General features: G+C 48.6%; 1 protein-coding gene and 1 long non-coding RNA gene across 4 annotated transcripts in view; one reads left to right on the top strand and one right to left on the bottom strand.

The window, feature by feature from the left end:
* Positions 1-872, top strand: part of LOC116282380 (ral guanine nucleotide dissociation stimulator-like) — a 162,480-nt gene extending 161,608 nt beyond the window's left edge. For all 3 annotated transcript variants that reach the window (XM_072972325.1, XM_072972324.1, XM_072972323.1), the window contains one exon: positions 264-872. In XM_072972325.1, coding sequence (XP_072828426.1) covers positions 264-402 — 139 coding nt within the window. In that variant the 3' untranslated portion in view covers positions 403-872. The remainder of the gene's footprint in view (positions 1-263) is intronic.
* A 14,827-nt stretch (positions 873-15,699) lies between these two features.
* Positions 15,700-23,669, bottom strand: LOC140699293 (uncharacterized). Its single transcript, XR_012077340.1, has 2 exons — positions 23,241-23,669; positions 15,700-15,889 (listed from the first exon to the last, which is right to left on the bottom strand). It is a non-coding gene; the product is annotated as an uncharacterized lncRNA (long non-coding RNA).
* Positions 23,670-25,756: the final 2,087 nt, after the last annotated feature.

The following is a 25,756-nucleotide window of genomic DNA, read 5'->3' as shown; positions in this document are numbered from 1 at the left end:
CTCAGTCAGGCTCTGCTGCCTCCCCTCCCCTTCAGGGCCGGGACGCCCACTGTTCCTGATGTGTCTGTGAATTTACAATTCCTGATTATTCTTAGAGGTGATAACATATTCCTTGCGGCCTGTTGTGTCTGTGTTTTATCGTTAATATAAACATCAAAGTGCCCTACATGTCTTTGTTCAGGTAGACTCACTTCTCTGCACCAGACACACAGGGCGGGGACGTGGACAAGTGACCCCAGCACGTTCCCACCCTCTCCTTGCAGGTCCTGTGAGGCAGCGGCCTCCTCCCTCTTGTCTGCTGTGGACCCAGGGCCCAGCTCAGGGCCTCCATCAGCACTCCCTGAGACCCTCCCCTTGGGGAGTGCCTGGTCACCTCAAGATGAAGGGAAGGACTTCAAATAGAAGGCGACCCCAAACCTTTGATCTTAGAGAATTTGTTTTCTTCTAGCAGTGAGACTGATGTGTGTGTGTGCAAATGTTGCCTGTTTGACATCCATGGAGCCAGCAGCATGCATGCCATTCCTCATACGGCCACCAGAGGGAGGTGTGTAACTGCTTATGACAAACACTCTGCTCCATTCAAATACGGTCCTTTCCAATTGAGCCTTCATCAGAATATTTTGTAAACTGAGGATTTCTTTAAGCTATAGTGATTTGCTTTTCTTCTTCAATCTCATTTGGAAGCTAATATAAATACACTATAAGTCACAAATATAAGGTGAAGCACTGAGTGGACGTTGTCCCTTGTGACACATAAACATGTATATAATTCTGTGTCCAGCCCCCATCTGTGTCCACCTCTGTCCCTTCCTCTCTCCCTCCAACCGCCTCCATTTGTAAATATCTATTTAAATAAAACACTTTGACAATCAGTGCAATGTAGTAGAGAGATTTTAGTTCATGTTGCCTTGTGTGTGTCTGATGTAGATTTGGGTAGAAAGCGGTCTGCTCACAGGACACTGGGGTTGTCCCTGAATCCCTAGGAGACAGTTGAAGCGGGGCAGTAGGTCTCAGTGGGAGTCACTCACCAGGGAAGTTCTCCTGCTCAGCACAGCCAAGGTGGGTCCTCGTTGACTTCTTTCCCCAGAGCACTGAATCTGCTTTCCCCTGGGGGCTTTGCTAAAATCCTGTGTATCCTAAAGTGTCAGAATAAAGAACAGTGATTACAGGAACTGTGGGAGAGGGACAGGTTATGATTTTAATGCCCTGGTCCTCTACCTACAACAACTTTCCCTGGATTGTATTATAACGAACGCTCAGCCACCTGGGAGCAGAGTCTACGCCTTGGTTTTGAGTATATTACAGGTCTCTAGCCCAGCACTTGGCTGAGAAGACGTGCTTGTATTGCTGACTGAATACACTTGGGAGGCAAGATGTGACAGGTTTGGGAATGTATTTGAAATGGGGACTCTCCTGGAGCTGTCCCGACAGGAGGTCATCATACATAAGCACCTTCCTCCCCTGCCAGGCCCTTAACACCTGATGACCCTCCCACAGCGCCCCTCAGCCAGGACCCACCTGATCCCAGGGCTCTCCCACGTCACATCGCACCATCTGCTGTCACTTCGGTTCTCACTTCGGCCCCCTTGATTGTCCTACTGTGTGGCTCTGCACTCTAGGTCTCAGGGGACAGCTCTTAGGAGATCCCTCAGGGATCCAATGTCAGAATGGTAGATCCTATTGACCTAAAGTTTCATGATGGGACTAAATTTATGAATCAATCACCACATGGAGAAACACAGCTCTGCATGACTGTCATAATGGTTGGTGTTCCTTGAGCAATGAATGTTTAACTCGGTATCATAAAACAAATATATTTTTCTTTGCAATGAGCATCCCTACCAAATTTTGTCCTTTCTCTGATGAGGCTCTAAAAGACCTGACACACAGCAAGAGGAACAGAAGGAAGTGATACTGTGCTATAGTGCAATATATAATGGTGTGATACTTCTAAAAATTTCTATTAGCCAGTTGTGCTAGAGTTACATTAAAAAAAATTGTGTGAGTATTACCCTTTCAATTTCTCATGTTTATATGAAATTCAGAAGATGGTGGTGAATTTCTTCAATTGCTTTCTCACTGTTAATTGAGATGCTCCTGTTTTTTCTCCTCACACTGTTAGTGTAGTGTATTACACTCATGCATTTTCCTGGGCTGAAGCCTTCTTGCATTCCAGGAATCACTCACACTTGTTCATGGTGTGCAATTCTTCTTACACAGATGGATTATGAATGACTAGAATATAAGTACTTTTCTGCTCTTGCTATCTCAGCTCAGGCTTCCTGAGCCCTGGTAGGGTGGCCGGTGATGGCCAGGACACAACACTGAACCTGGTAAGTGTTCTTATTAGGCCCTGATTGTTGATTTACACAGTTGTGACTGTCAGACCTGCACTCACCCATTTCCTGCCTCCGTGTCTCACTCTCCACTTCTTCCTTAAATCCATCCTTCCTCACTCTCAGTGACAGCCTGACAGTGGCAAACTCTCTTAGGTACTTCAATCTGAAAATGATGTTATTTTGCTTTTACTCCTGAGTGATGGCTTAGAAGGAAAAATATATGGACGTTCCTGTGATGTGTCTCTTGGCATCTGAAGATGTCGTTCTGTCATGTGTTCTGCCCTGACTTAGTCCTGCTGCCTGGACTGCTCTTTGCACTCCCTGTCCTCAGCCTTCTCTCCTGTGTGACAAAGTCTTCAATTGTCTTTCACAGTACAGCACAGTGCTTCAGTCATACATGACATACTCGTTTTCATATTCTTTTTCACCACAGTCCCTAGAAGATACTGAATATAGTTCCCTTTTCTCTGCACCCTCTCCAGCATTTATTGTTTGTGGACTTTTGAGATGGCCATTCTGACTGGTGTGGGGTGATACCCCATTGCAGTTTTTTATGTGCACTGTCTGATAATTAGCAATTTTGAGCATTGTTCATGTGGGTATTGGCCATTTGTATGTCTTCATTGGAGAACTGCTTGTTTGGGTGTTCAGCCCATTTTGGGAGCGGGTTGTTTGTTTTGTTGTTATTACGTTGTATGCACCATTTGTATCTTCTGGAAATTGAACCTTTGTCATTCGCATTATTTGTGAATATTTTCTCCCGTTCTGTAAGTTGTTGTTTTGTTTGGCTTATGGTTCCCTTTGCTGCAGAAAAGCTTGGAAGTTTAATAGGTCCCATTTGTTAACTTTTGCTTTTATTTCTATAGCCTGGCAGACTGCCCTAGGAGAACCTTCCTAAGATTCACGTCACATGAAGTTTTGCCTCTGTTTTCTTCTAAGAGTTTTATAGTGTCTTGTCTTATGTTTAAGCCTTTAAGCATTTTGAGTTTATTTTTATGTATGGTGTGAGGGAGTGTTCTAACTTCACTGATTTACACGCAGCTGTCAAATTATCCCAACACCATCTGCCGAAGAGACTGTCTTTACTCCCTTGTATGTTCTTGCCTCCTTTGTCAAAGATTAATTGATCAAAAGTCTGTGGGTTTATTTCTGGGCTCTCCATTCTGTTCCATTGGTCCGTATGTCTGTTTTGGTGCCAATACCATGCTGTTTTGATTGCTGCAGCTCTGTAGTATTGTCTGAAGTCTGGGAGGGTTATTCCTCCAGCTTCAATCTTTTTCTTCAGTATTGCTTTGGCAATTCTAGGTCTTTTGTGATTCCATATAAATTTTAGGATGATTTTCTCTACTTCTGTGAAACATGTCCTGGGTTATGTGACAGGGATCACATTAAATCTGTAGACCACTTTGGGCAGTACGGCCATGTTCACAGTATTCTTTCTTCCAATCCAAGAGCTCGGGGGTGTCCTTCCATTGCTTTAAGGCATCTTTAATTTCCTTATTCAATGTGTTGTAGTTCTCTAAGTCTTTCACTTCCAACTATTTTAATTTGGGGGATGAAATTTTAATTTGGGGGATGAAATTTCATATTATCTTTATTCATTTATGTTTCCAATCGGAACTTTTAGTTCTTTAACCAATTTAGAGGAATTTCTTTTACACTTTTGCCAAATTATTCTATATCGGTCTATTCTATATAGGTCTTGGTGTTCCAATCTCCCCATTCATAGTATCTGCTGACCCGTGTTCATGGTAGATCAGGGCACGTTTGGGTGACAGTGGATCCTTGCTGGTTTTGGGGTTTTGATGTATATATATTTGGGGGGGCGTGTTAAGGACATTTTGATCTATTGTCATTTTGTTAAGTGTTATCTTGGTTTTTAATCAGACAACAATGTGGAATTTTCTCAAGTGCATCCTCAGACCCTGTGGAGATGAATATACAATATTCTTCTTAAGTATCATTTCCTTCATGTTCCTCCCAACACAAAGGCTTCAGTTACCTCTTCAGTTAAAACAGAATGCCCCAACTCCACACCTCCACCCCTTCCTCTGTGTACTTATACCCATGGCACTTATAATCCAGCAGTGGCTGCCTGAGTCACAGGCTGTCTTCCTCCGTTTGAGCTGCTTTAACAAGTACCTTACACTGGGTGGCATATGAACAATAAAAATTTAATTCTGTCAGTTTTAAATCCTGGGATATCCAGGATCAAACTGCTTGCAAATTCCTGTCAGGTGAGGGTACACGTTCTGGTTCACAGGAGGCCATCTTTCACCGTGTTCTCACCCAGCAGAAGGGGCAAGGGGACCCTCTCAGGTCTCTGTCACAAGGGCATCCATCCCTTTCATGAGGGCCTCTGCCTTCTGACCTAATCAGCTCCCAAAGGCCCCACCTCCTAATGCCTTCGCCTTAGAGGTTCAGCTGCCAGCATATTCATTTTGGGGGGAAAATAAATATTCAGTCCTCAGCACAGACCTAACAAATATTCCCCTCAGAGGAGTCTGTCTTCTAACCCAGAACTCAGACATCAAATATTTCTCAGTGAGTAAAATGTTTTCTAGTCAACGTCTATTAGGGGCAGAATCCACCCACAGACCTCGCTTTATGTGCCTTTGTGTCTGCATCCCTGATCCTGCCTTCTCTCCCATCAAAAGGGGCAAAAATCAGAAAGATGCTCACCTGGCTCCATGGACCAATAACAGGACCCCCCTGCCCCACCACCGCCCCACCGCCCACAGCTGACACATTGGATCACAGACTGGAATCCTGTCCTCCCTTCCTCTTCACTCTGAGGCCTCTCCCTTTCTCTCTCCTGAGCTTGGCCAGGCCACCCAACATCTGGATGTTTGTAGCACAAGGGTGTTTGGACTGTCTGGTCTACATTTCGCCTGGACCAGGAGCTGTCACATCTTTAGCAGTTGAAACCTGCTTTGCTAACAATGAGAAATGCATAAGCATTGAGCAAACAAGATTCTCCTGTGGGTTTTTTTAGTGTAATATTTTATACTTTCTGTACTTGAAAAATAATTCTTGTCCTCCATTTTTTTTGAAGTATCCTTTTAAAAATAAAATAAATTTAAGAATTCTGGGACGATGTCTATGTTCACGGAAGCCCAGTTTTTTTCTTCCAGAACCTCCACACAAACACAGAGCATATTATATTAAAATCAAAACCCATTTACAACAAGTCTAGGTTACAAGGTATTGCCCCGTGACTGTAAAAGCCAAGTGGGTGAATAGAGGCCATGAGACCCGCCCAATATCTCAAAAGTCTGGGCAAAGTAGACTTAGCAACAGTGTAAGTAAATGCCTGAAGGCCCTGCGCATGCTCAGTACAGTAGCAGCGGGATCCACTTCCCCTACGGACAAGGAGAGCCCCACGCATGCGCGGTGCTGAGGCCCAGTAAGGACCCATAGCAGTGCCTTGAGGTCGTTTGATGCAGAGTCAGGCAAGGACTTGCAGCTGATTCGAGGAGGAACTCGGTTCACACCGCTGCCAGTGACTGAGGCAGAGCTCTAAGGTAAGGTATGAAAGTCCTTGAATTCTCAAACTGCGGTGCCTGGGCTATGTTAGGACTGAACCCCACAGTGGATGTCAACTATAAGGAGTGCGGGGGGGAAAATTAGGCAGGATGGGAACCTATAAGACCAAGGACGGAGAAACTTCAACTCAGGGCTAGAGCCAGGAAAAGCAAGAAGGCACTGGGCTCAGGCACAAAATTTCAGGGGACCACAAACAACTCAGAAATCAAGATAAATGAGGTTTTAATGCAATAATTATTCAAAAAGCAGAATCAGTGCCAAAAAGTCCTCCATGAGCAAAATATCAAACTATAAAGTGAAGATGGGATCATGAAGACCTGTACTGAGTCACATTGGAGCCAGAGGCAAAAGTAAAACTTAGAAATACTGCCCCCGCCTTTATCACTGCGCGTCAGGAGAGTGTTCCAGGAGCCCTCGGAGAGGACTCTGCTCAGAACCAGTTTCACAATCAAAGTAACTGAAGAGATATTGCAGGAAGGATTAGTGTGAGCAGTAAATATATGGTTATTTGTAGAAGCAGGATGATGTGAGGGTTAAAAGAAGAGATTGCCTTATGTAATTGATCCCGTTTTGGGTCTTAGATCCTTGAAACAATAGAAATTGAGAACAGGTAGGCTCCAGCGCAAGGGAGCGAGAACAAGGAACAGGTGCCCTTTGCTCTCAGATGGGGCGGGTTGGTTCCTTAAATGGGGGGAGGGTGGGGGCTGACTGGTGGGAGGGGCCAGAGGGCTGGCTTAGGTGGTGGGCCCACCCCCTTGCTGGCGCTGTGTGCAGGGCCACGTTCAGTGCTCTGCGTTTACTTCTGGTGCCTGAGAGTGGCAGCTGTTTTGTGGCCTTTCTGTATCTTATCGATCATGAGTGCCCCAACTGCGCATGCGTGCAGTTACTTTTTGTCCCTTTTACTTTAGTTGATTTTGTCTTTGATTTGTTTTTGATTGTCTTTGTCTTACCGATGCTGAAAATGCATTCTTCCCTCTGTCAATCACTATAACTTCGTTTCTGGTGTCTGTTTTCTTTTATGGAAGCTGTGCTTCCATTTTTTCAGTGGAAACGAACTTTTTTCTTTGTTTAGAAAGTTTGAAATTATACAAAGCATACATTCAACCTAGGAATTGAAAGCAAAATTTTAAACATTGGAAATGGGGGAGAAATTTAACATAGAAAACCTAAAATAAACAGTTGGAAAGCAAACACTGTGCTTGATGGTTTTGGAAAAGGAAAAGTGTTGTTTTCTAATTGAAAATAGATGAACCCTATCAAGCAAATTTTTTTTTAAAAAAGTTTATTATGAATAAGACAAGAAATACTGTAGAAAAAAAGTCTTATGAAAAAGGTAATGAACAACTTCATACCCATATACTGGCCATATTAGGCTACATGAATAATTTTCGGGAAAACAAAAGTAACCAAAATTAAATCTAGGAAATACAAAAACTCCAAACAGCCCACTTTCTTAAAAGAATTATAAAAGTTGGTCATGCATCCACCTCGGGGGAGACCTCAGGAGCTGCTTCCTTCCAGCTGTTGGAAAGCTTGGCAACTGTTTTACAAAGGCAGCTGTATCCCCCCCCAGCGTCCATCAGCATCTTCAGGACAGAACTGGGGCTTGTTTATGTTTAAAACATACATGTAAACATTCCTAACCACACACAGCCTGATTATTTTATTCATAGTATTTTGTGTCTCTTAATCCTTTACCCCTGTCTTGCCCCTCCCCACCCTCCTCTCCTCCCCAGTAACAACTAGTTTCTTCTCTATCTCTGTGAGTCTGTTTCTGTTTTATCATATGTGCTTTCTCTTATTTTTTAGACTCCACATATAACTGATAACATACAGTATTTGTCTCTCTCTGACTTGTTTCACTAAGCATAATATCCTCCAGGTTCGTCCACGTTGTTTCAAATGGCAAAATTTCATTCTATTTTTATGCCTGAGTAGTGTTCCATTTTATTTATATATATATGTGTGTATATATATATAGTGTATATATTTTTTATCCTTTCATCTCTTGGGTGACACTTAAGGTGCTTCCGTATCTTGGCTTTTGTAAGTAGAGCTGCTTTGAACATCGAGGTGCATGTATCTTTTCAAACTGGTGTTTTTGCTTTCTTTGGATATCTATTCAGAAGTGGAATTGCTGGATCCTATGGTAGTTTTACTTTTAGTTTTTCAAGGAATCTCCATACTTTCCTCCAAACTGGCTGCACCAATTTGCATTCTCACCAGCAGTGTACAAAAGTTCCTTTCTCTCCACATCCTCTCCAACATTTGTTATTTGTAGACTTTTCAATGATAGCCATTCTGACAGGTCAGGTGATGTCTCAGTGTGCTTTTGATTTACATTCACTGATGATGAATGATGTTGAGCATATTTTCATGTGTCTGTTGGTCACCTGTATGTATTCTTTGGGAAAAAAATCTGTTCAGTTCTTCTGCCATTTTTACATCAGGTTATTTGGTTTCTTGAGATTGAGTTTCTATGAGCTGTTTGTCTGTTCTGGATATTAACCCCTTATCAGGCATGTCATTTGCAAATGTTTTCTCCAGTTCAGTATTTTGTCCTTTTGTTGTGCAGATGGTTTTCTTTGCTGTGGAAAAGCTTCTAAGTTTAATGAGTCCCATTTGTTCACTTTTGCTTCCTTTGCATTAGGAGACAGATCCAAACATAATTATGGCTACAATTTATGTCAAAGAGTGTTCTCCTTTTCTTCTTAGAGTTTTATGGTTTCTGGTCTTACACTTAGATCTCTATTTTGAGTTTATTTTTGGATATGATGTAAGAAAATGTTCATTCTTCTCCATGTAGTTGTCCAGTTTTCCCAGTATCACTTATTAAACAGACTGGCTTTTCCCCATTGAATAGTCTTGCCTCTTTTGTCCTAGATTAATTGACTGTAACTGCATGGGTATATTTCTAGGCTCTATTCTGTTCCATTGACCTGTGCATCTGTTTCTGTGCCAGTGCCATGCTGTTCTTTTTCTGCAGTTTTGTTGGATAGTTTGAAGTGAGGACACACAATACGTCCATCTCTGTTCTTCTTTCTGAAGATTGCTTTGGCTGTTCAGGTCTCTGTTTCCATACAAATTTTAGAATCATTTGTTCTACTTCTGTGAAAAATGCCATTGGTATTTTGATAGGGATTGGATTGAATCTGTAGATTGCCTTTATGAGTATGGTCATTTTAACAGTATTCATTCTTCTGATCCTTGAAGTACATCTTTCCATCTGTCTGTGTGATCTTCCATTTCTTTCATCAATGTCTTATACTTTACTGTGTAGAGATTTTTTTTCCTGTGTAGAGATCTTTTACCTCCTTAGATTTATTCATAGGTATTTTATTCTTTTTGATGGGATGATAAATGGGATTATTTTCTTAATTTGTCTTTCTGATAGTTTGTGCTTAGTGTATAGAAATGTGACAGATTTCTGTATATTGATTCTGTATTTTGCAACTTGACTGAATTCATTGATGAGCTCTGGTCGTTTTTTGGCGGCGTCTCTAGGATTTTCTGTGTATAGTATCACGTCATCTATGAACAGTGACAGATTCGCTTCTTCCTTTCTGTTTTGGATTCCTTTGATTTCTTTTTCTTATCTGGTTGCTGTGGCTAGGACTTCCAAAACTATGTTGAATAGAAATGTTAAGAGTACGCAAACTTGTCTTGTTCCTGATCTTAGAGGAAATGCTTTCAGCTTTTCACTGTTGAGTATGATGTCGGCTGTGGGCTGATCCTATGTGGCCTTTGCTATGTTGAGGTGTGTTCCCTCTATACACACTTTGTGGAGAGTTTTTATCATAAGCGGATGTTGAAATTTGTCAAGAGCTTTTTCTGCGTCTATTGAGATGAACATGATTTAAATTCTTCAATTTGTTACTATGGTGTATTACATTGATACTGAACCATACAAGGTTATTCTTTTTGTAAGAATTCACTAAGCTTCACGTTTGTTTTGTGTCATTTGCTATATATTGGGGATTTGATACAAACTAGGAATTCCAACTCCAACACCCAAAGGCTACAGCCCGCGGGGGCAGTCAGTCACGGAGGAGAAAGGAGGCCCCAGGGACCTCTGGCTGAGGCTCAGGTGGGAACGGAGCCGGGCTGCCCTGCTGCAGACTCACTGCAGGGGGCGCTGCAGGCACACTGGGACCAAGGAAAGGGCTGCAGTTCTTGTATCTGACCCCTGGGAAGCCCAGAGGCGTGTCCAGTCCATCTCAGAACTGGAAAGCAGATGGCGAGGAGGGCTTCGGGGGGTCCTGGCCCCACGGCTGGCGGGCACAAGCCCTGCATTCGGAGAGTCAGGCCTGTGCGCGGGGCCCCGAGCACCCGGAGAACCGGCCGGGCCTGCAGCCCAGTGTGGGAGGGCGGAGGCCTGCAATCAGGGTCCGGGAGGAGGCGGCGCACCCCGTGAGGCTGGTTGCTGCCAGGCTCTGCTTGTCCTGGTGGCTCCTTCGGTTGGGCCGACTGTGTTTCTCTCCAGTCCTCCGCTACAGTCGCCAACTTCACAGACTTCCCCTGGCTTGCGCTCCAGGTCTGTTTGCGCTGGTTTGGAGTCAGCTTTGCCTCCCGCCAGGATCCCCCACATCCACCCTCCTTCCAGGCCCAGGAAGGATGGAGGCTACGGCGCCCCGCCACCCTCAGGCATCACCCTCCATCGAGGAGGCCCGAGCTGCTGGCCTGGGAACAGAGGAGGTTGGAACTGGGGTCTCCCCTCAGGACCACTCGGAGCAGGAGAAGCGGATCGGCCATCCTTCCGTTCTCTGGACACTGGGAGCATGAGGCTGTGACTTGGCTGGGTGCCCAGGGTCCCCAGGGAAAGGAGCAGGGCAGCGAGAGGTCCGGGGTGGCATTGCCCATGCCAGGACGCCTCACTCCGCCCACTTACTTATCCAGGCAGTGACATCCACAAATCCCGGCCCTGGGCTCCTGGCGCCGGGGTGCTGGCGAGACCCCAGGAGGGGTCAGACAAGGACAGGACAGGCACTGGGCCTAAGGCTGCCCTCACCACCTGCCAGCACCGGCCTCCTTTCCAGGTAGTCCTTGGTGGGTGCGCCTCTCCCAGTGTCTCCAATTGCACCGCAGGGTCATAAAAGTTAACATGGAGGGGACAGCCAGCTGCCTAGGTCAGTGATGCAGTTTCTGCCACAATCTAGCCAGTGTAGAGATGCACACAGGGACTGGATCCTGGACTTGGGGTCCACCAAGGGCAATCTCCTGCCCTCTTCACTGCTTCTTGACAGCTCTGAGATGGTCTTAGGGGCAGAAGGGTGAGTTAGCCCCACTCGGCTGCCCATAGAAGAGGTTCCAGAATGGGGCACACCAAAGGGAAGGGAGGACACGCTAGTGGCCCTGAGTAGTGTAGTGCCCCTAAAAAATGAGGACTGACTCTGGGCTCCAGTCTCTCCCCAACCCACCATGAAAGTCCTTCAGCGCCCCATTCTTTTCCCTCTTTCTTCTGCTTGGACCTCTGTCATCAACTCTCTCCTGTGCCCTTCCTCAAAGGACATCGCTCCACTCCATGGACTGCCGCTGCTGATCCCTCTGGCGGCCTCCCAGAGCTCGCCCTGCACCGCACCAGCCCCAGACTCTTAGATCTGCCTCCGACTGGGCGTTGTTCCCTAAGAGCTGGGGACTCCTGGCAAGAGACTGGTCCCTTTTCTCTTACAATCTCCAATCAATGAGGAGGAAGCAGAAACTGACACGTCTGCTTATATCAGCTGGTGACAAGTGTGTTGGAAAAAAGTTACCCAGGATAAGGGATGGTGAGGGAGGGGTGTTAGATGGAGAAGCCCTGATCAAAAGACAGTAGTGACGGAGGTTTTTCATTGTTTATCTATTGCCACCTGTACATGTTGGACTGTGTACATCTCTCTCTGTTCAAAATACTATTTTGGAGAGAAAGCAAAATAAACAATAGTAAACAAAAGTGAGATTTGTCGATACATAAAATATGATGTAATTTATGTTTAAAAGCAGCGGGCGTCTGTCAACGCCCACTGGCCCTTCTAAGGAAAGGGGTGTAGACAGACTCTCCCTGGTGAGTGGCAGCTTCGCTGGCTGGCCAGGAGCCCGGGTGCCCACCTGAGCTTCCTAAAGTGAGAACAGAGAGGGCAGGAGATGGCACAGGGGAGCCATAGGAGGGGACGTGACAGAGGGTGCGTGAGGCATGGGGATGACAGGACAGCTGGCAGGGGACTGATGCACACATGCTCCTGAGGGCTGGTCACCACCGCTGAGATGTGTCCTGAGTTCCCTTGTGTCCACCCCTCAGGGACCTGAGAGGGTCCTTACTCTGTGCGGCCTGAGAAGACCTACGGGGCACGGCGGGGCGGGTGGAGTGAAACACGGGAACGAGGGCTGCCGGGGACCAGAGTGTGAGCACAGCAAGACCCAAGGCGAGCACGGTTCTGACCAGCTTGGGTCACTTGTCGCTGAGAGGAGGCATAAGTTCGAGAGGCAATGAAAACCAACAGTGTGGGTCCTTGAAGGTCAAGGGGAGACGCTTAGACTCCAGAGGGGATGGGCAGCCACGGCCAGTTGGGCAGGTGTAGTTTCAGGACTTGGTTGCAGATGGATGCAGATGGAAGCGAGGAAAGATGGTTTGCCTAAGGGCGAGCCTAGAGACTGGCTTGGCACCAGCACAAGGGCCCTAGTGGGACACGAGAAGGACCTGAAGGAGCTGGTGGAGATGGAAAAGCAGGAGAGAACGTGACATGCTGTGGAGGCTGCACCACAGGGACTGATATGGAAGAGATGTAGGTCAAGCTTATTTAATCATATGAACAAGCCCATTCAGGCTGTTGGTAGTGGGGCCAGGGGTGTTTTCTGTAAGGACAGAAATGGCGAAGAGCCAGGCCTCATGGGAACAAGGCTGGGATCTGGGAAGCATTACGATCAGAGGAGGCTCCTTGTTTCGTGTGTATGGTCCACGTCTCCTGTTTCTGAGACTCCACCCTGCGCTCTGTGGGTTCCAGGTTTCTGTTCCCTGTGATTTCATCCTGCAAATGGTCCAGGGTTGCCATGGCACCAGTTCTAACGTACATCTCTGTGACTCAGAAGTTCCCATGCTCCACACTTGTGAATACAGTTTGGGGGCTTACTCTTTAAGTCAAGGTGCAGTTGCATGGCAGTCAGGCCATCTGCTCCATCTACACATTCAGAAACTGGGGAAGTGATCCTGATGATCGCTGCTTTGTGGGCTCTGTTGTTGATTCTGGCCAAAGTTTCAGTTATCATCTGATGCTCCTAAGCCCTGATTGGTGGACCAACTTGGTGGTCTAAGTATTATCGACTGACATAAATGCGCAGCCTAAAAATTGAGGGTTATGTTTTACTTGGTGGGAGGGCTCAAGCCCATATGACAGCCTCTCAGATTGCTCTGAGGGGCTGCTCCAAAAGGAAGGGGAGGAGCTAGGATATATAGGAATTTTACAACAAAGACCAAGTAGTTAGAACATTAAAAGATACTTGTTAACTAAAGAAAACCAGGCATCTCAAGTTAAAGAATTTAGCACTTTTCTATGTATGGGAGGAAGCAAACATTTGGGCTCATTGAATTCATTCCTTTGACAAGCACCTAGCTACCTAGGACCAGCATCCTGTCCTTTCTTATTCTGAGTCCCCTCAGAGTGTACCACTGTGAGTGGCTGCAGAGGCTGGGCTTCAGGCTTGTCTTCACTGGGGGGTGGCAGTAGCCGCTGATGACTTGATGACTTCAGCATTTTTTGTTTACTGATATGGTTTGCAGTATTTTTCATTCATAGTATCAAGGAATTAGTTTTATCTCAGAGCCAGTGTCAATTGTAACTGAAAAGTTTGGGGTTTTCCTCTTTTTTGGAGGGGGGAGGTAATTAGGTAGATTGATTGATTTTTAATGGCAGTACTGGGGATTGAACCCAGGACCTCGTGTATGCTAAGCACGCGCTCTACCACTGAGCTACACTCTCCCCCCCCCCCCGGGGATTTCCTCTTTACCTGGCTCAGTGACCTGGCAAAATCCCCACAGGTTCCTCGGCAGAAGACTAGGAAAAACGTGCACAGCGTGTACGTGTGCTGTTTAAGCTGGTCAGGGGTGTCTGAAGTCTGGAAATGGGCTTATGAGGGGCTGCAGCTCTGTAAGGTTGGGCCTCTGTTCCTCAGACCCAGAGCACATTCAACTACATAGTTTATATGCCGTTGGATAGTTCATATGCTGGTGTCCAAGTTACCTCCTTCTCTCTGCCTTCAGGGCAGCTGGCTGTTCGCACTTCCCGGCCCCCTTGTGGTTGCTTGGGGAACTACATGACGAGTTCTGGCCAATCTGCTATGAGCCCATGTGTCCCCTTCTAGAACAAACCCTCTGCTTTTGAGTCTGGCAATGCTCAAGATCATGACTGCTCCATCAGCCTAGATCCTGCAGTGAGAAGGTGTGAAGTGAAGAGGACCCAGCAACTGGCAATCAAGCAGCATGAGCAACATATAAACCTTTGGTATTTTATGTCATTTGGATTCTGACATGATCTAGCATACTTTAATTGATCCAAGAATTGATGCTGAGAGATGGAGTGACTGGTAGACAAGCAAGATGATTTTGGAAGCTGTTTCACGTGGATAACTTTAACAAAACTATCACCTACAATAACTTGAAAGGCAGATAATGAAGTTAGTAAGCTTGGTGCTCCAAGAGAGGGAGACTAGAAGACAAAATGTTAATAGCATGTGCTGGTCGGTGTTGGCTGCAGCCTGGCACCACCACATCCTTGAGGCACAGGGAATGAACGCTTGGCTCTTCACTGGAGGGAGTTTGCTGAGCTGGGCACAGCCTTGAGGTTTGGGCCAAGTCTGCCTAGTGCCCCCCGCTCAGCCACCTGACTCTGCAGCGCACACCCCCCCCACCCCCATTCATGCTGCACATCTCTTCCTCCTGTCCTGAAGCTTGTCCCCATGGACACACAAGCAGCTGCAGACCCACGTGGCACCTCTGCATGCTTACTGGCCTGCAGGGACAGCCCGCGGAGATGCGGGCTGTGCCACTGACTTCTGCTCCTGCCTGGCTCACCCCACGAGCAGCAGCCGGTGCTGAAGGTGCAGCACCATGGCCTTGGGGTTCCTCTCTTCTGATGCCTGCTGGGGCCATGGGGCACCTCCCACAAGTGCAGGGGCAGAGAGCTCCTGGCAAGGCTACCCAATAAACACAGTGACTGGGACGTGGGAGTTTGTGGGCCACTTCTCCCTCCCTCCTCTGAGGCAGACCCCTTGGCGTCATGATGGTTCATGGCCTCTCGGAAGACGTCTTCTGAAGCCAAGCGGACCCTTTTCCTGTGACCCCCTCAGTCACACCTTCCCGGTGCCTCCCCTCCCTCTTTGCTGGTGTCTCACTCCCACTTCCTTGGGATTCACTCCCCCTAAAAGTGTTAACATCTCAGCTTTCGTCTCAAGCTCTTTTTCTGAGGAATGGAGGCCAAGACATAGCTCATTCTTCACACTTTGTTTTACAAAAATTGCCCTGTGACATCAGTTCTGCTCCACGCCCAGTCACTTAGCACCTCCTCTTGTTTTCTGGGCACCAGGAGGATCTTGGGGAGGCAGTGGTTACCACAGAAGGTGTGGTCCTTGCCCCCAGAGCCCTTGGGGTGGGAAGCACCAAGGGAGATGAAGGGAACAATTACCCATCATATAGAAAACAGGAGAGGTCAATTGTAGAAGCTCAGATCTTCTACTATTTTTTTTTAATTGAAGGACAGTTGATTTACAACGTTGTGTTAGTTTTGTTGCTGAGTCCAAACTCGTTCTGCTCGCCGCAAGACATGCCAATAAATTGGGAAACAAGGTGTTGGCGCAAGGAATAGTGACTTTATTCGGAGAGCCAGCAGACCGAGAGGATGGCAGACTGATGTCTTCTGCTCCAGTCAGAATACAGGCTCTTTTAATACCAAAAAATAGGGAAGGGGATTGTTGCAAACTTCTTGCTGCAGGAATTCTTTGTTCTTGAAGCCATCCAGGTGGGCCAGGTCATGGTGTCCCTGTAACTTCCAACAAAATAAAGGTTATTCTCTATTTTGCATCTTGCCATCTCCATATAAGTGCAGAAGTGCTAACATCCTCAAAGATCAGAGCCTGGAGAATAGTCTCTTCTGTCTTTTTCAGGCTAAAGGAAACATTGTTTCACAAAAGTTGCAGAGCTGGTAAGACTGAGCCTAGAAAGCAGGGCACGGTGGCTATGTTAGAGCAGGCAGATAGCTAGGTATGAGCAGAGAAAGGGGCACACAGATCAAATGGCAGAAATTGGGCAGAAAGGAGGGGCACAGGCCAAATGCAGGAAACCACAGATCATGTAAGCAGCAGGGATCCTTGGGCAGAGAAAGAAAAGCAGGAACCTTGGGGCTGATAAGGGATCATGCCTTTTGGGATGACAAGTGGCCTGGAGAAGAACAAAGAAAGGTGAGAAAAGGCAGGAATTTCTGGTGTCTGAATGTAACCTTTTGCTCATTATGCCCTCATTTCAATAAAATTAGCCTTGCAGATCAGAAGTACCCATCATGCACCGACGCCATGACACTTTCGATCCAGACTAAATAAGACAAAAACCCCTTCTCCCTGTGGGAAGGTGGAGTTGGGATGATAAATAGGAAATACGACCCCAACCCTTCCCTCCCTAATGAATATTCCACCCATTCACCTTTACACCCTGTGTAGCTAACTTGCCAAAGAAACTCAGGGCAGCTGCTCACCGGAGCCTGCCAGCTCTCCCCTGAGAGTGTACTATCCATTCTTTAATAAATCCTCACTTTACCTTTTTTAAACCTCTAAGTCTTGTGTCTGAATTCTTTCTGGGACGGGACAAGAACCTGGAACACTAGTTGCATCTATTGGTGACATCTTAAGCTAAAGGAACAGATCCAACACTGTCAGATTTGTTCTCCTATTTTACAGATTCTGGTGTACAGCGTAGTGATTCAGTTATATGTGTATATATACATATATTCTTTTTCATGTTCTTCTCCATTACGTTATTATAAGATATAGAATGTAGTTCACTGTGTAATACAGTAGGACCTTGTTGTTTATCTGTTTTACATAGTTTGTGTCTGCTAGTCCCAAGCTCCTAATTTATCCCTCACCACTCCTTTCTCTGCTGGTAACCATAAATTGGTTTCCTATATCTGTGAGTCTCTGTTTTGTAAATAAGTTCATTTGTATCTTTTTTTTAGATTTCACATATAAGTGGTATCACATGATATTTGTCTGTCTGACTTACTTCACTTAGTGTGATAATCTCTAGGTTCATCCATGTGGCTGCAAATGGCATTATTTCATTTTTTTATGGCTGAGCAGTATTCCATCACATCTTCTTTATCTAATCATCTGTCAGTGGACATTTAGTTTGCTCCTGTGTCTTGGTTATTGTAAATAGTGCTGCTATGAACACTGGAGCGCATGTGTCTTTTTGAATTATAGTTTTCTCTGGATATATGCCCAGAAGTAGTGTTGCTGGTAAATCTATTTTTAGTTTTTTAAGGAATCTCCATACTGTTTTCCATAGTTGCTGCACCAAATTACATTCCCACCAACAGTGTAGGAAGTTTTCCTTTTCTCCACATTCTCTCCAGCATTTATTGTTTGTGGATTTTTGAATGATGGCCATTCTGACAGATGTGAGGTGATACCTCATTGTAGTTTTAATTTTAATTTTTCAGATAATTAGTGATACTTTAAAAGCTTAGGTCTTTATATACATCGCTGATCAACTGTAAAACCTGTGCTCCTGGAGAAAGGGTGTAGTGGCTAGATTTAGAGACATTCTGCAAGCCAGATCATCACTTTCCTGAAAGCCAGCTACAGTGGATGGGCAGGGGCTGGTGAGGTGAGTACTCGGGTCATGGTAGTCATCTGTGAAGACTTGGCCAAAGTCTCTTCTAGCAGCTTATGGGTCAGTTCAATGACACAGACTGGAGGATAGGACACTCCGGTGACTCAAGAGAAGATGACAGATTTGGAGTGTTAAACCTTTGGAAGGAAGGGACTCTCCCCCAGAGAAGGTGGAGTGGAAGCTGGGAGTCTACATGTCATGACCTATGACCCGCTCCTTCTCATCCTGGGACTCTGTGCCTCATGAACATCAGTTGATATTGGAGAATTTCATTCCAATTACCTACTCAATGGAGCAGAAATTTTTGGTGCTCTGCCCAGGTCCTGTGGCCCCCATTCACTGGTCCTGTACACCCACCCCCTTCTAAGTGCTGGCATCTGGGTTTCCTCACCCTTTGGGTTCTGGACTGAGCTGGAAGCGCTTGAGTGTGTATGTCCCTCCAGGGTAACCTGTAGCCAAGCACTGCCAGGGAAAGAAACACAACTTCCTTGCCTTGAGGTTGGGTCGACTCCCAAAGGTAATTTATACTCCAGCATTCCCAGCAGAATCAGGCAGAGGCTAGGACTTCGCCTGAAATGGCACCTTTGACTGCCTTTCCCCTTCCCTACTCTGCTCACCCCACTCCCAGGTCTAGCCGAGCCCATCCCATCCTGATACTTCAAATGTGTTCTTGAATTTGAAGTCCCCGAATTTCTGAATCAAAAGCAGCAAGCGGGCCATCTAGGTGGCCATCAAGAGTGCCAAGAAGGGTGCCCCCGCTCCTGGGGCTCTATGCAGAGGGGCAGGGGCAGGGGCTAGTGGCCGGCAGGGCGGGGTCGTGGCCTGCAGAGTGCCGGCTACAGTCCCTCCCCCTTATAAAGCTTCAGGGGCACAGGCAGGAAGGCTCAGGAAGAGTTCCCTGGGCCTCTCATGAGTCAACCCCACTCAAACACAGCACTGGTGCATGGTCTGGTCGGGAGCCAGTTCTGATCAAAGGACAGTTGAGGCCCAAGACCAGGGCAGAGGGGGAGGCAAAAGGGTGGGGAGGGGAGCTGTCCCTCAACAGTATGTTCTCTGGCTGATGTGGCCCTCAGCGAGGCACATACGTGCTCAGATGAGTACCCCCACTCTTCTCAGGGGTGTATGAGGCCCGGTTCTAAGGGGAGGCTTCATCACTCCTGATGCCAGTTTCCTCCTCAAAGCCTAGCTTTGCCCCCACCTCCTGCAGACTTCTGTCTCTGCGTCCTTTGCAGGTGCTGGACCCAGCAGGGAGCTTTGCCGGTGTCATGGAGCTCAGAGGTATCCAAGGCCTTACGCCCAAGTGCCCTTGATTCCAGCCTCTCCAGGAGCACTGACTGGAGGCAGGGGCAGCAAAATCCATGATGGAGAGAAATGCAGCTCAGCTTCCTTCCATGAGTTTGGAAACAAAATACTCAGGAATCCCCAAACCTGGATTCTTTCTCATAGGGAAACATCACTCCTGTGCAAAAGTCTAAAGATCAGAAACCTGAACCCAAGGAAACTCCAGTTCAGGGCTGGGCTGCTGGGGAGAGGGGTCTGAAGCTCTGATTGTGCTTTTTAATCAGACCCAGGATTTGAGGATGGGGTGGGGTATGACGGCCATTGTGCTTAAAAAAATGTTTAGGTTTTTAGGCTCAGGGTTCTGTAAAATCAAATAACATTCTTATTTCAAGTCCCCAAATTAAGTTGTTCTAATCTGGGCTTTTCCATCCAGCCCAGCCCTGGGTGCTGCTGCTGTGCTGTGTGGAGGGTCCCGGCTGCGGAGGGGAGCTGAGAGGGTGGGAGAGGCCAACCCTCAGAGCAGGGGGCCAGATCCCTGAGCAGACCCACATCCCGAAATCCCACTTCCAGCACTGTGGGAAAGCAAGCCTCAAGAGGGACCAAGTCAGTGCTTACGGAGAGACTTCCTGACATGGATTCCAATAGTCAATTAAAACTTCCTCACGGACAGTCTCTCCCTCCGGAACTAACAGAGTGAGCTAGCAAATCAACAACAAAACCCCAGCCTACTACTCAGCCATAAAAAAGAATAAAATAATGCCATTTGCAGCCTCATGGACGGACCTGGAGATCGTCATACTCAGTGAAGTAAGTCAAACAGAGAAAGACAAGTACCATATATCACTTATATGTGGAATCTGAAAAAAAAGACACAGATGCACAACTTATTTACAAAACAGAAACAGACTCACAGACATAGAAAACAAACTTACAGTTACCAGAGGAGTAAGGGGGTGGGAAGGGATAAATTGGGAGTCCAGGATTTGCAGATAATAACTACTCTATATAAAATTTGTAAACAACAAGGTCCTACTGTATAGCACAGGGAGCTACATTCAATACCTTGTAATGGCCTATAATGAAAAAGATTTATATAATATATGTATGTATAAATGAATCACTATGCGATACACCAGAAATTAACACATCATTGTAAATCAACTATACTTCAGTTTAAAAAAAAAACAAAACCAGCTTACTGATTAATTAACCTTTTTGAGAAGAAAGAGTAGAATACAGGTAGCCTAAAAAAGACCAGAAGTGCCTCAGCCCAGCCGTGTGTGCCTCCTCGTCCACTCTTGCCCCCGCCTCTCAGCCTACAGGACATAAAATGCACAGTCTCATTGTATCTCAGAGCAGAAGTCAAACTGGGCACGCCTAAAGGTGGCAAATGGAACATGTGTATCTAATTTTGCTCTTGCTCCAAAACTTCCATTAAAATCACAGTAAGTGGAATTTTTTTTTTACTAAGTGGACATTTTTAAAGGCATATATCCCCAAAGATGTAGAGGAAACCACAATAAAAATCTGGAACCTCGAAGCAGGTGGATGAGTGGAAACCAACTCAGTACCCTCAAGAAAGCCAAGTCCTAACTTAGCAATGGGAGCAACCTGGCACCATCCATGATCATGCATGATCCCCCGAAGGCTTTGCTGTGAGCGGCACCAGGTGCCTCAGGAGAGGTGACTGGGAGGAGGGAGGACTGCAGCACGCTCTTCAGACCTTCAACGTCCTCCCCACTCTGCACAGCTGTCTCCACATCCCAGCAGACTGGAGAGTTGTCTCTGAAACGGCTAAGAGGGTCTGTGTTGGGGGACAGCAGGCAAAAGTGAGCGTGGGGTTACTGACCCAAACCAGGAGGCAAGTGAATGCTGAGACTGCTCCCTCCCCCACCAGCCCTCTTCTCCACCTGGCTGCTCTCTGGAAAACTGGTATCAGGGTCCCCTGACAAACAGCCCAGCCAGACATCCCCATGAAGAGGTGGGGTGGGGGGACTCACCCAGCCTCTGGCCCCACAGAGGAGGAACACCAGCACACCCCCTGCGAACACTGAGGCTGGCTGGGGACCAGGGGGCCGGAGCATCATTGTGGATCCCTCTGAGGTGGCTTTAGAGGACAGTGGAGCAGCTCTATGACATCCTTTCTAGAATATGGGGTCCCTTAAGCCTCTTGATCGGCTTTGAGGCTTTAATCAACAGAAGTCTCTTTTCACATCCTTCTGAATAAGAGTCACCAGTGTAAGCCTTTTATTTATAAATATGGAGGTAAATAGCAGGAAAAAAAGGCTAAAGGGTTGAAAATGGTTGCATCCAAGAAGTGGAACTGGGGGAGCAGCAGGGATTGGACTGGGCACTATTTTTTGCATCAGCCTTTCAGTACGACTTCATTTTTAAAGGAGGTGCTGGTATCAGTTAGATCACACAAATAAAAGCTACAAAACAAGTCTAGTAATTCCCTTCCCTGGCGGGTCCTCGGGGATTTATGGGACGGGGGTGACGGAGGGGAGACGGCACTCTTCAATCCAAACAAATCCTGGTTCCTCACCCCTGCCCACTGTTTGCAGGTGCACAGTCTGAGCAGCGACTCAGGGGCAGGGTGGTGGGAGGAGCTGCTTTTCAGCTGGTGCGAAATCCTAGGCTTCCTGGTCCTTGGGGAGAAGCTGTGAAGTTTTTGTTCTCAGAACAAGGATTCCGAGAAGCTTTTAGATGATCAGCGAAAGGCGAGGCTCCTGGTGGAGACCACAGCCTCTCGGAGTGAAAAGAGCGGAGGAGCAGGGCTGGCTGGAGGGTCCAAGCTATGGGGTCAGAGTCCGGGCCTCCATCCCCTTTGGTGCGGGTGACCCAGGCAGTGGAAGCCAGTTCCCACCTCGGCCTCTGTCTCCACCGCCCTGCTCTGTCCAGCCCTCCCTGAAAGACCCAGCAACTCCTGTCTCTCCAGTGAGGCGCTGTGCCAAGCGCAGCTCACCTGCTCAGACTCCCTCTCCGGGTGGGGGGGGCCGCCACACACTGGGGTCCCCTTGTCTCTGTGCGGCCCAAGCCCCCCGCAGACTCCGCCCGCACAGTGTTGGTCAGCTCTGCCGGCTGCAAGGACTGCAGTTTATCTGAGGAGAGGGAGAGGCAGGACCTGCAGCCGCGCACCAGGGCTCGGGGATGGGATGGATAGTGGGGCCGCGAGGCCTGGAAGTTCTGGTCAGACTCCAGCTGGCTTGGCCGGCTCAGGGGACCAGGCAAAGCTGAACAACCGGGCCTGGCGCAGATGCAGTGGGAATGGGTGGTTCTGAAGACTCCCAGGCAGCCCTTGAGGGGACCCAAGAGAGACGGCCTCCAGCCCCTGGAATCATGGCCCCCACCTCCTGGCCTCTGAGCACCCCTCGCCTCGTCTTCTACTCCACAGCCTTCAACTTTATGGTGCCGGGGACCCCCTTGGAGTTCTGGGCTGCCTATGGAGAGAGCCCTTTTCCAGAGTGTTTTCGATGCACAGAATAAAACAGACGCCCCACCAGAAACTAACACAACATTGTAAAACAGCTATATGTCAATTAACAACAAATAAACAACAACAAAAAAACACAGAGTTACAAAGGAAACCAATCAGTGAAATATTGTTACCAAAATGTTAAATAATAAATCTGCGATGGAGAACATGTGTGTTTTCTAACAAGTCAGGAGCAAGACCGGGTTGGGGCTTCAAGCAGGGCCGTAGTTTTGAAGCAGTGATGAGCAAGGCCAGTGCTGCGCCTTGCCTGCAGCGACTCTGCCGCCATAGAAAGGGAGCCGCGATCTCCACTGGTGACAAAGTCACGGGTAATGCTAATGTGGGGTTTTGTCCACGTTCATAATGACGGGAAATGCTAAACTTCAGCTAGAGGTTAGGGTGAACATCAGTATCTTTTTTTCCTCGCCCAAGCTCATGGATGCCCTGAAGTCCACCTGTGGACCCAGGCTGAGAACCCTGCCTCTCCCCCTGGCCCCCACACCTCAAAGCTTCTGCTTGTCACGGGCTCCTCTCCTGTGCCCCTCTGCCCCTCCGCATCAGGTTCTGGACCCCCTCCGCCATCCCCTTCCTCACTTTTCAGCGGTTAGGACAGGCTGGCAGAGATCTGAATCCAGACCTTGCCCTGAACGGTTGCAGGCTGGAGAGTTTGCAAAGCAGCGGCAGCAGGGAGAGCAGACGGAGCAGGGAGCCAAGGGGACCTGCTGTGGGTGGGAGGCGTGGGACTCACCGCGTGTCCAGGTGTATGCGTAGGTGGCACTGGAGTAAAGGTATGGGTCGGTGCCCACACCTTTTTTTTTTTTTTTTCCGCTGGGCAAGGATAGTGACTTTATTCGGAAAGCTGGCCAACCGACAGGATGGCAGACTAATGTCTTGGAGAACCATCCTACTCCAGTCAGAACACAGTCTCCTTTTATACAGAAAAACAGGGGAGGCGGTGTGGATGGTTGTTGCAAACTTCTTGCCACAGGAAGCCTTTGTTCCTGCAGCTGTCCATGTGAGTCAGGCCCTGGTGTCCCTGTAAACCTCCAACAAACAAAGGCTATTTTCTGTTTTGCAACCTGCCATCTCTACATCAGTGTACAAGTGCTAACATCCCAGAACGGGCTCTCCTGTACATTTCAGACTAAAGGCAACACTGTTTTACAAAAGGTGCAGAGCTAGCAAGACTAAGCCTGGAAAACAAGGCACAGTGGTGAAAGCCACAGGAACAGATCCAACATGGAGTCCAATTTGTTCTTTTCCGTTACAGAGGGACACGGTGACAGCCTCCTGGCGATTGGCCGGAGGCGTGGCCTGCTGAGAGCAGCCTGGTGATTGGCCGGACAGGACGCAGGGGTCACAGGGAGGCATTATGATGCACCACGGGTGGTTATAAAAGCCAGCGCCGCTGCCAAGGTGAGCCATAGCAGAGATGGCCTTTCTGGTTCTCCTGCTACTTGTGGCCACGTCCTCGACCGCCTTCTCCACACCCACCTCTGACACACTCCATGCCCATTCCTCTTGCCCCAGGCCCCTCACCCACACCGAGCACCCTACTCCAACGCTAGGGTCCACCTTCGGGCCCCTCTGCGGGCCAGCAAGCCCGCGTACCCGCAGCCGGCGCCCCGTGTACCGGCATGGGCTGGCCTGGCTCCTCTCCTGGTTCCAGCCCCATGGTGGGGGATCGGGCTCCAACAGGAGCACAGCGAACCCCTGCCCATCCTGGGACTGTCCCTCCCAGGCCTCTGCTGTCCCAACACTGCTTTACACCAGCCAGCCGAGTGACCACGGAGAGACACTGGACAGAGGGCAGCCGCTGACTCCTGTGCCGCACTCCCCAGGACCTCCTCCAACTGAGCCACGGGTATCCGGCCCCAAGCCTCATGTGGACGCAGGGCGAGTCATCCTTTGCCTCTGGCCATCGGCACCTCTGCCGGTCCCGGGTCAGCTGGCAGGAAGAGGCTGCTACACCTTGGATGAGGAAGACATCCTGCCGGTCCTCACGCGTGCCATCCCCTACCTTGGCCCTGGCTCCCTTGGCCCTGGTTCCCTCCCTGACTCTCAGCCCCAACCTCCTCCACGAAGGGAAGAACGGGTACCACCAGTCCAGCCTGCCCTACAGCCAGCCAGCCAGACCGGAGCCCAAGACACAGACCGGAAACAGAAACCTGGACCCAAAGGCCGTCCTGTCCCTGACGCGGACTGGAAACATCCCAGGCCACCAGCCCAGGCCAGGCTCGACATACCGCTGCTGTGTCCGGAGCAGTCGTGTCGGTGGTGGTCCAAGGAGGCGACGGCGGGCTTTGGCAAGGGCAGGCACTCCAACGTCACCATTTCGGTGCCCGGGACCCTTGAGAGCGTGGTCCTCCTCCTTATGGGTCACTGGGCCGAGGCGCCGGCAGGCCCCTGGGCTGGGGCCACATTCCACCTACCGTCCTGGTTCCATAACACCTGCGGGGTCATCTTTGTACTCAGAGTCATCTTGGGGAGGAGAAAGGTGCCAGCAGAACAGGAGTCCCGGGTCGTGGCAGGGAGGGAGGGGCGTGGGCACATTCCATCAGAGCCCCTGGCCCTGAGGATGGAGGAGTCCTTGGCTGAGCTCCAGAGGCTGCTGGAGAGGAATTATGAGCTGGAGTGGGAAGTGGAGGCCTTGCAGCAGCAGGAGTGGTGGTGCAAGCAGGAGGCTGAGGTCAATGAGATCAAAAGGGCCTTGGAGGGTTTGCTCCACGAGGTGTTTTAACTCTCCCCTCGTGTAGGGGGGGGTGAGTTGGGGGGAAGGGGGTGGGGGGCATGGGAGGAGAGCTTCCCATGTATGTGGATTGTCAATAAATAATGTGTTGGAATGCAAAACGTGTCCACGAGTGATGGGGGCCCCGGGAACCGCATCGCACGGAGTCCTCACACCCTTCAGCGGGCTGGTGTCCACTAGGCAGGTGCCTCCGTGGTTGTGAACTACAGAGCCAGCATCATGACACCCTGCCCGACCTCCTGGTGCCAGCGCTGAGCGGGGTGCCTTTGGATGAAGAGAAACCAGGTGGAAGGTTTGCTCCCGGTGTTTCTCCAAAGACTGCTTCCGGCCTGAGGCAGCCAGTCAGTCGCAAAACTTAGGTTTCCACCTGACGTTCTGGCTCTGCCCTCCAGCCACGGCGGCAGTGCCCCTCCACCCCTGCATGGGGCAGGCCTCGGATGATCGATCACGGGGGAGGGACCAGAGGCAGGAGCTCTACTCTCTGCTGCTGGGTGGGGGCACGGGGAGAGGGGGCA

Source organism: Vicugna pacos, chromosome 11, assembly GCF_048564905.1.
Source record: "Vicugna pacos chromosome 11, VicPac4, whole genome shotgun sequence".
NCBI lineage: Eukaryota > Metazoa > Chordata > Mammalia > Artiodactyla > Camelidae > Vicugna > Vicugna pacos.
Note: the sequence above shows the minus strand (reverse complement) of the source record. Positions and strands in the feature narration are given on the sequence as shown.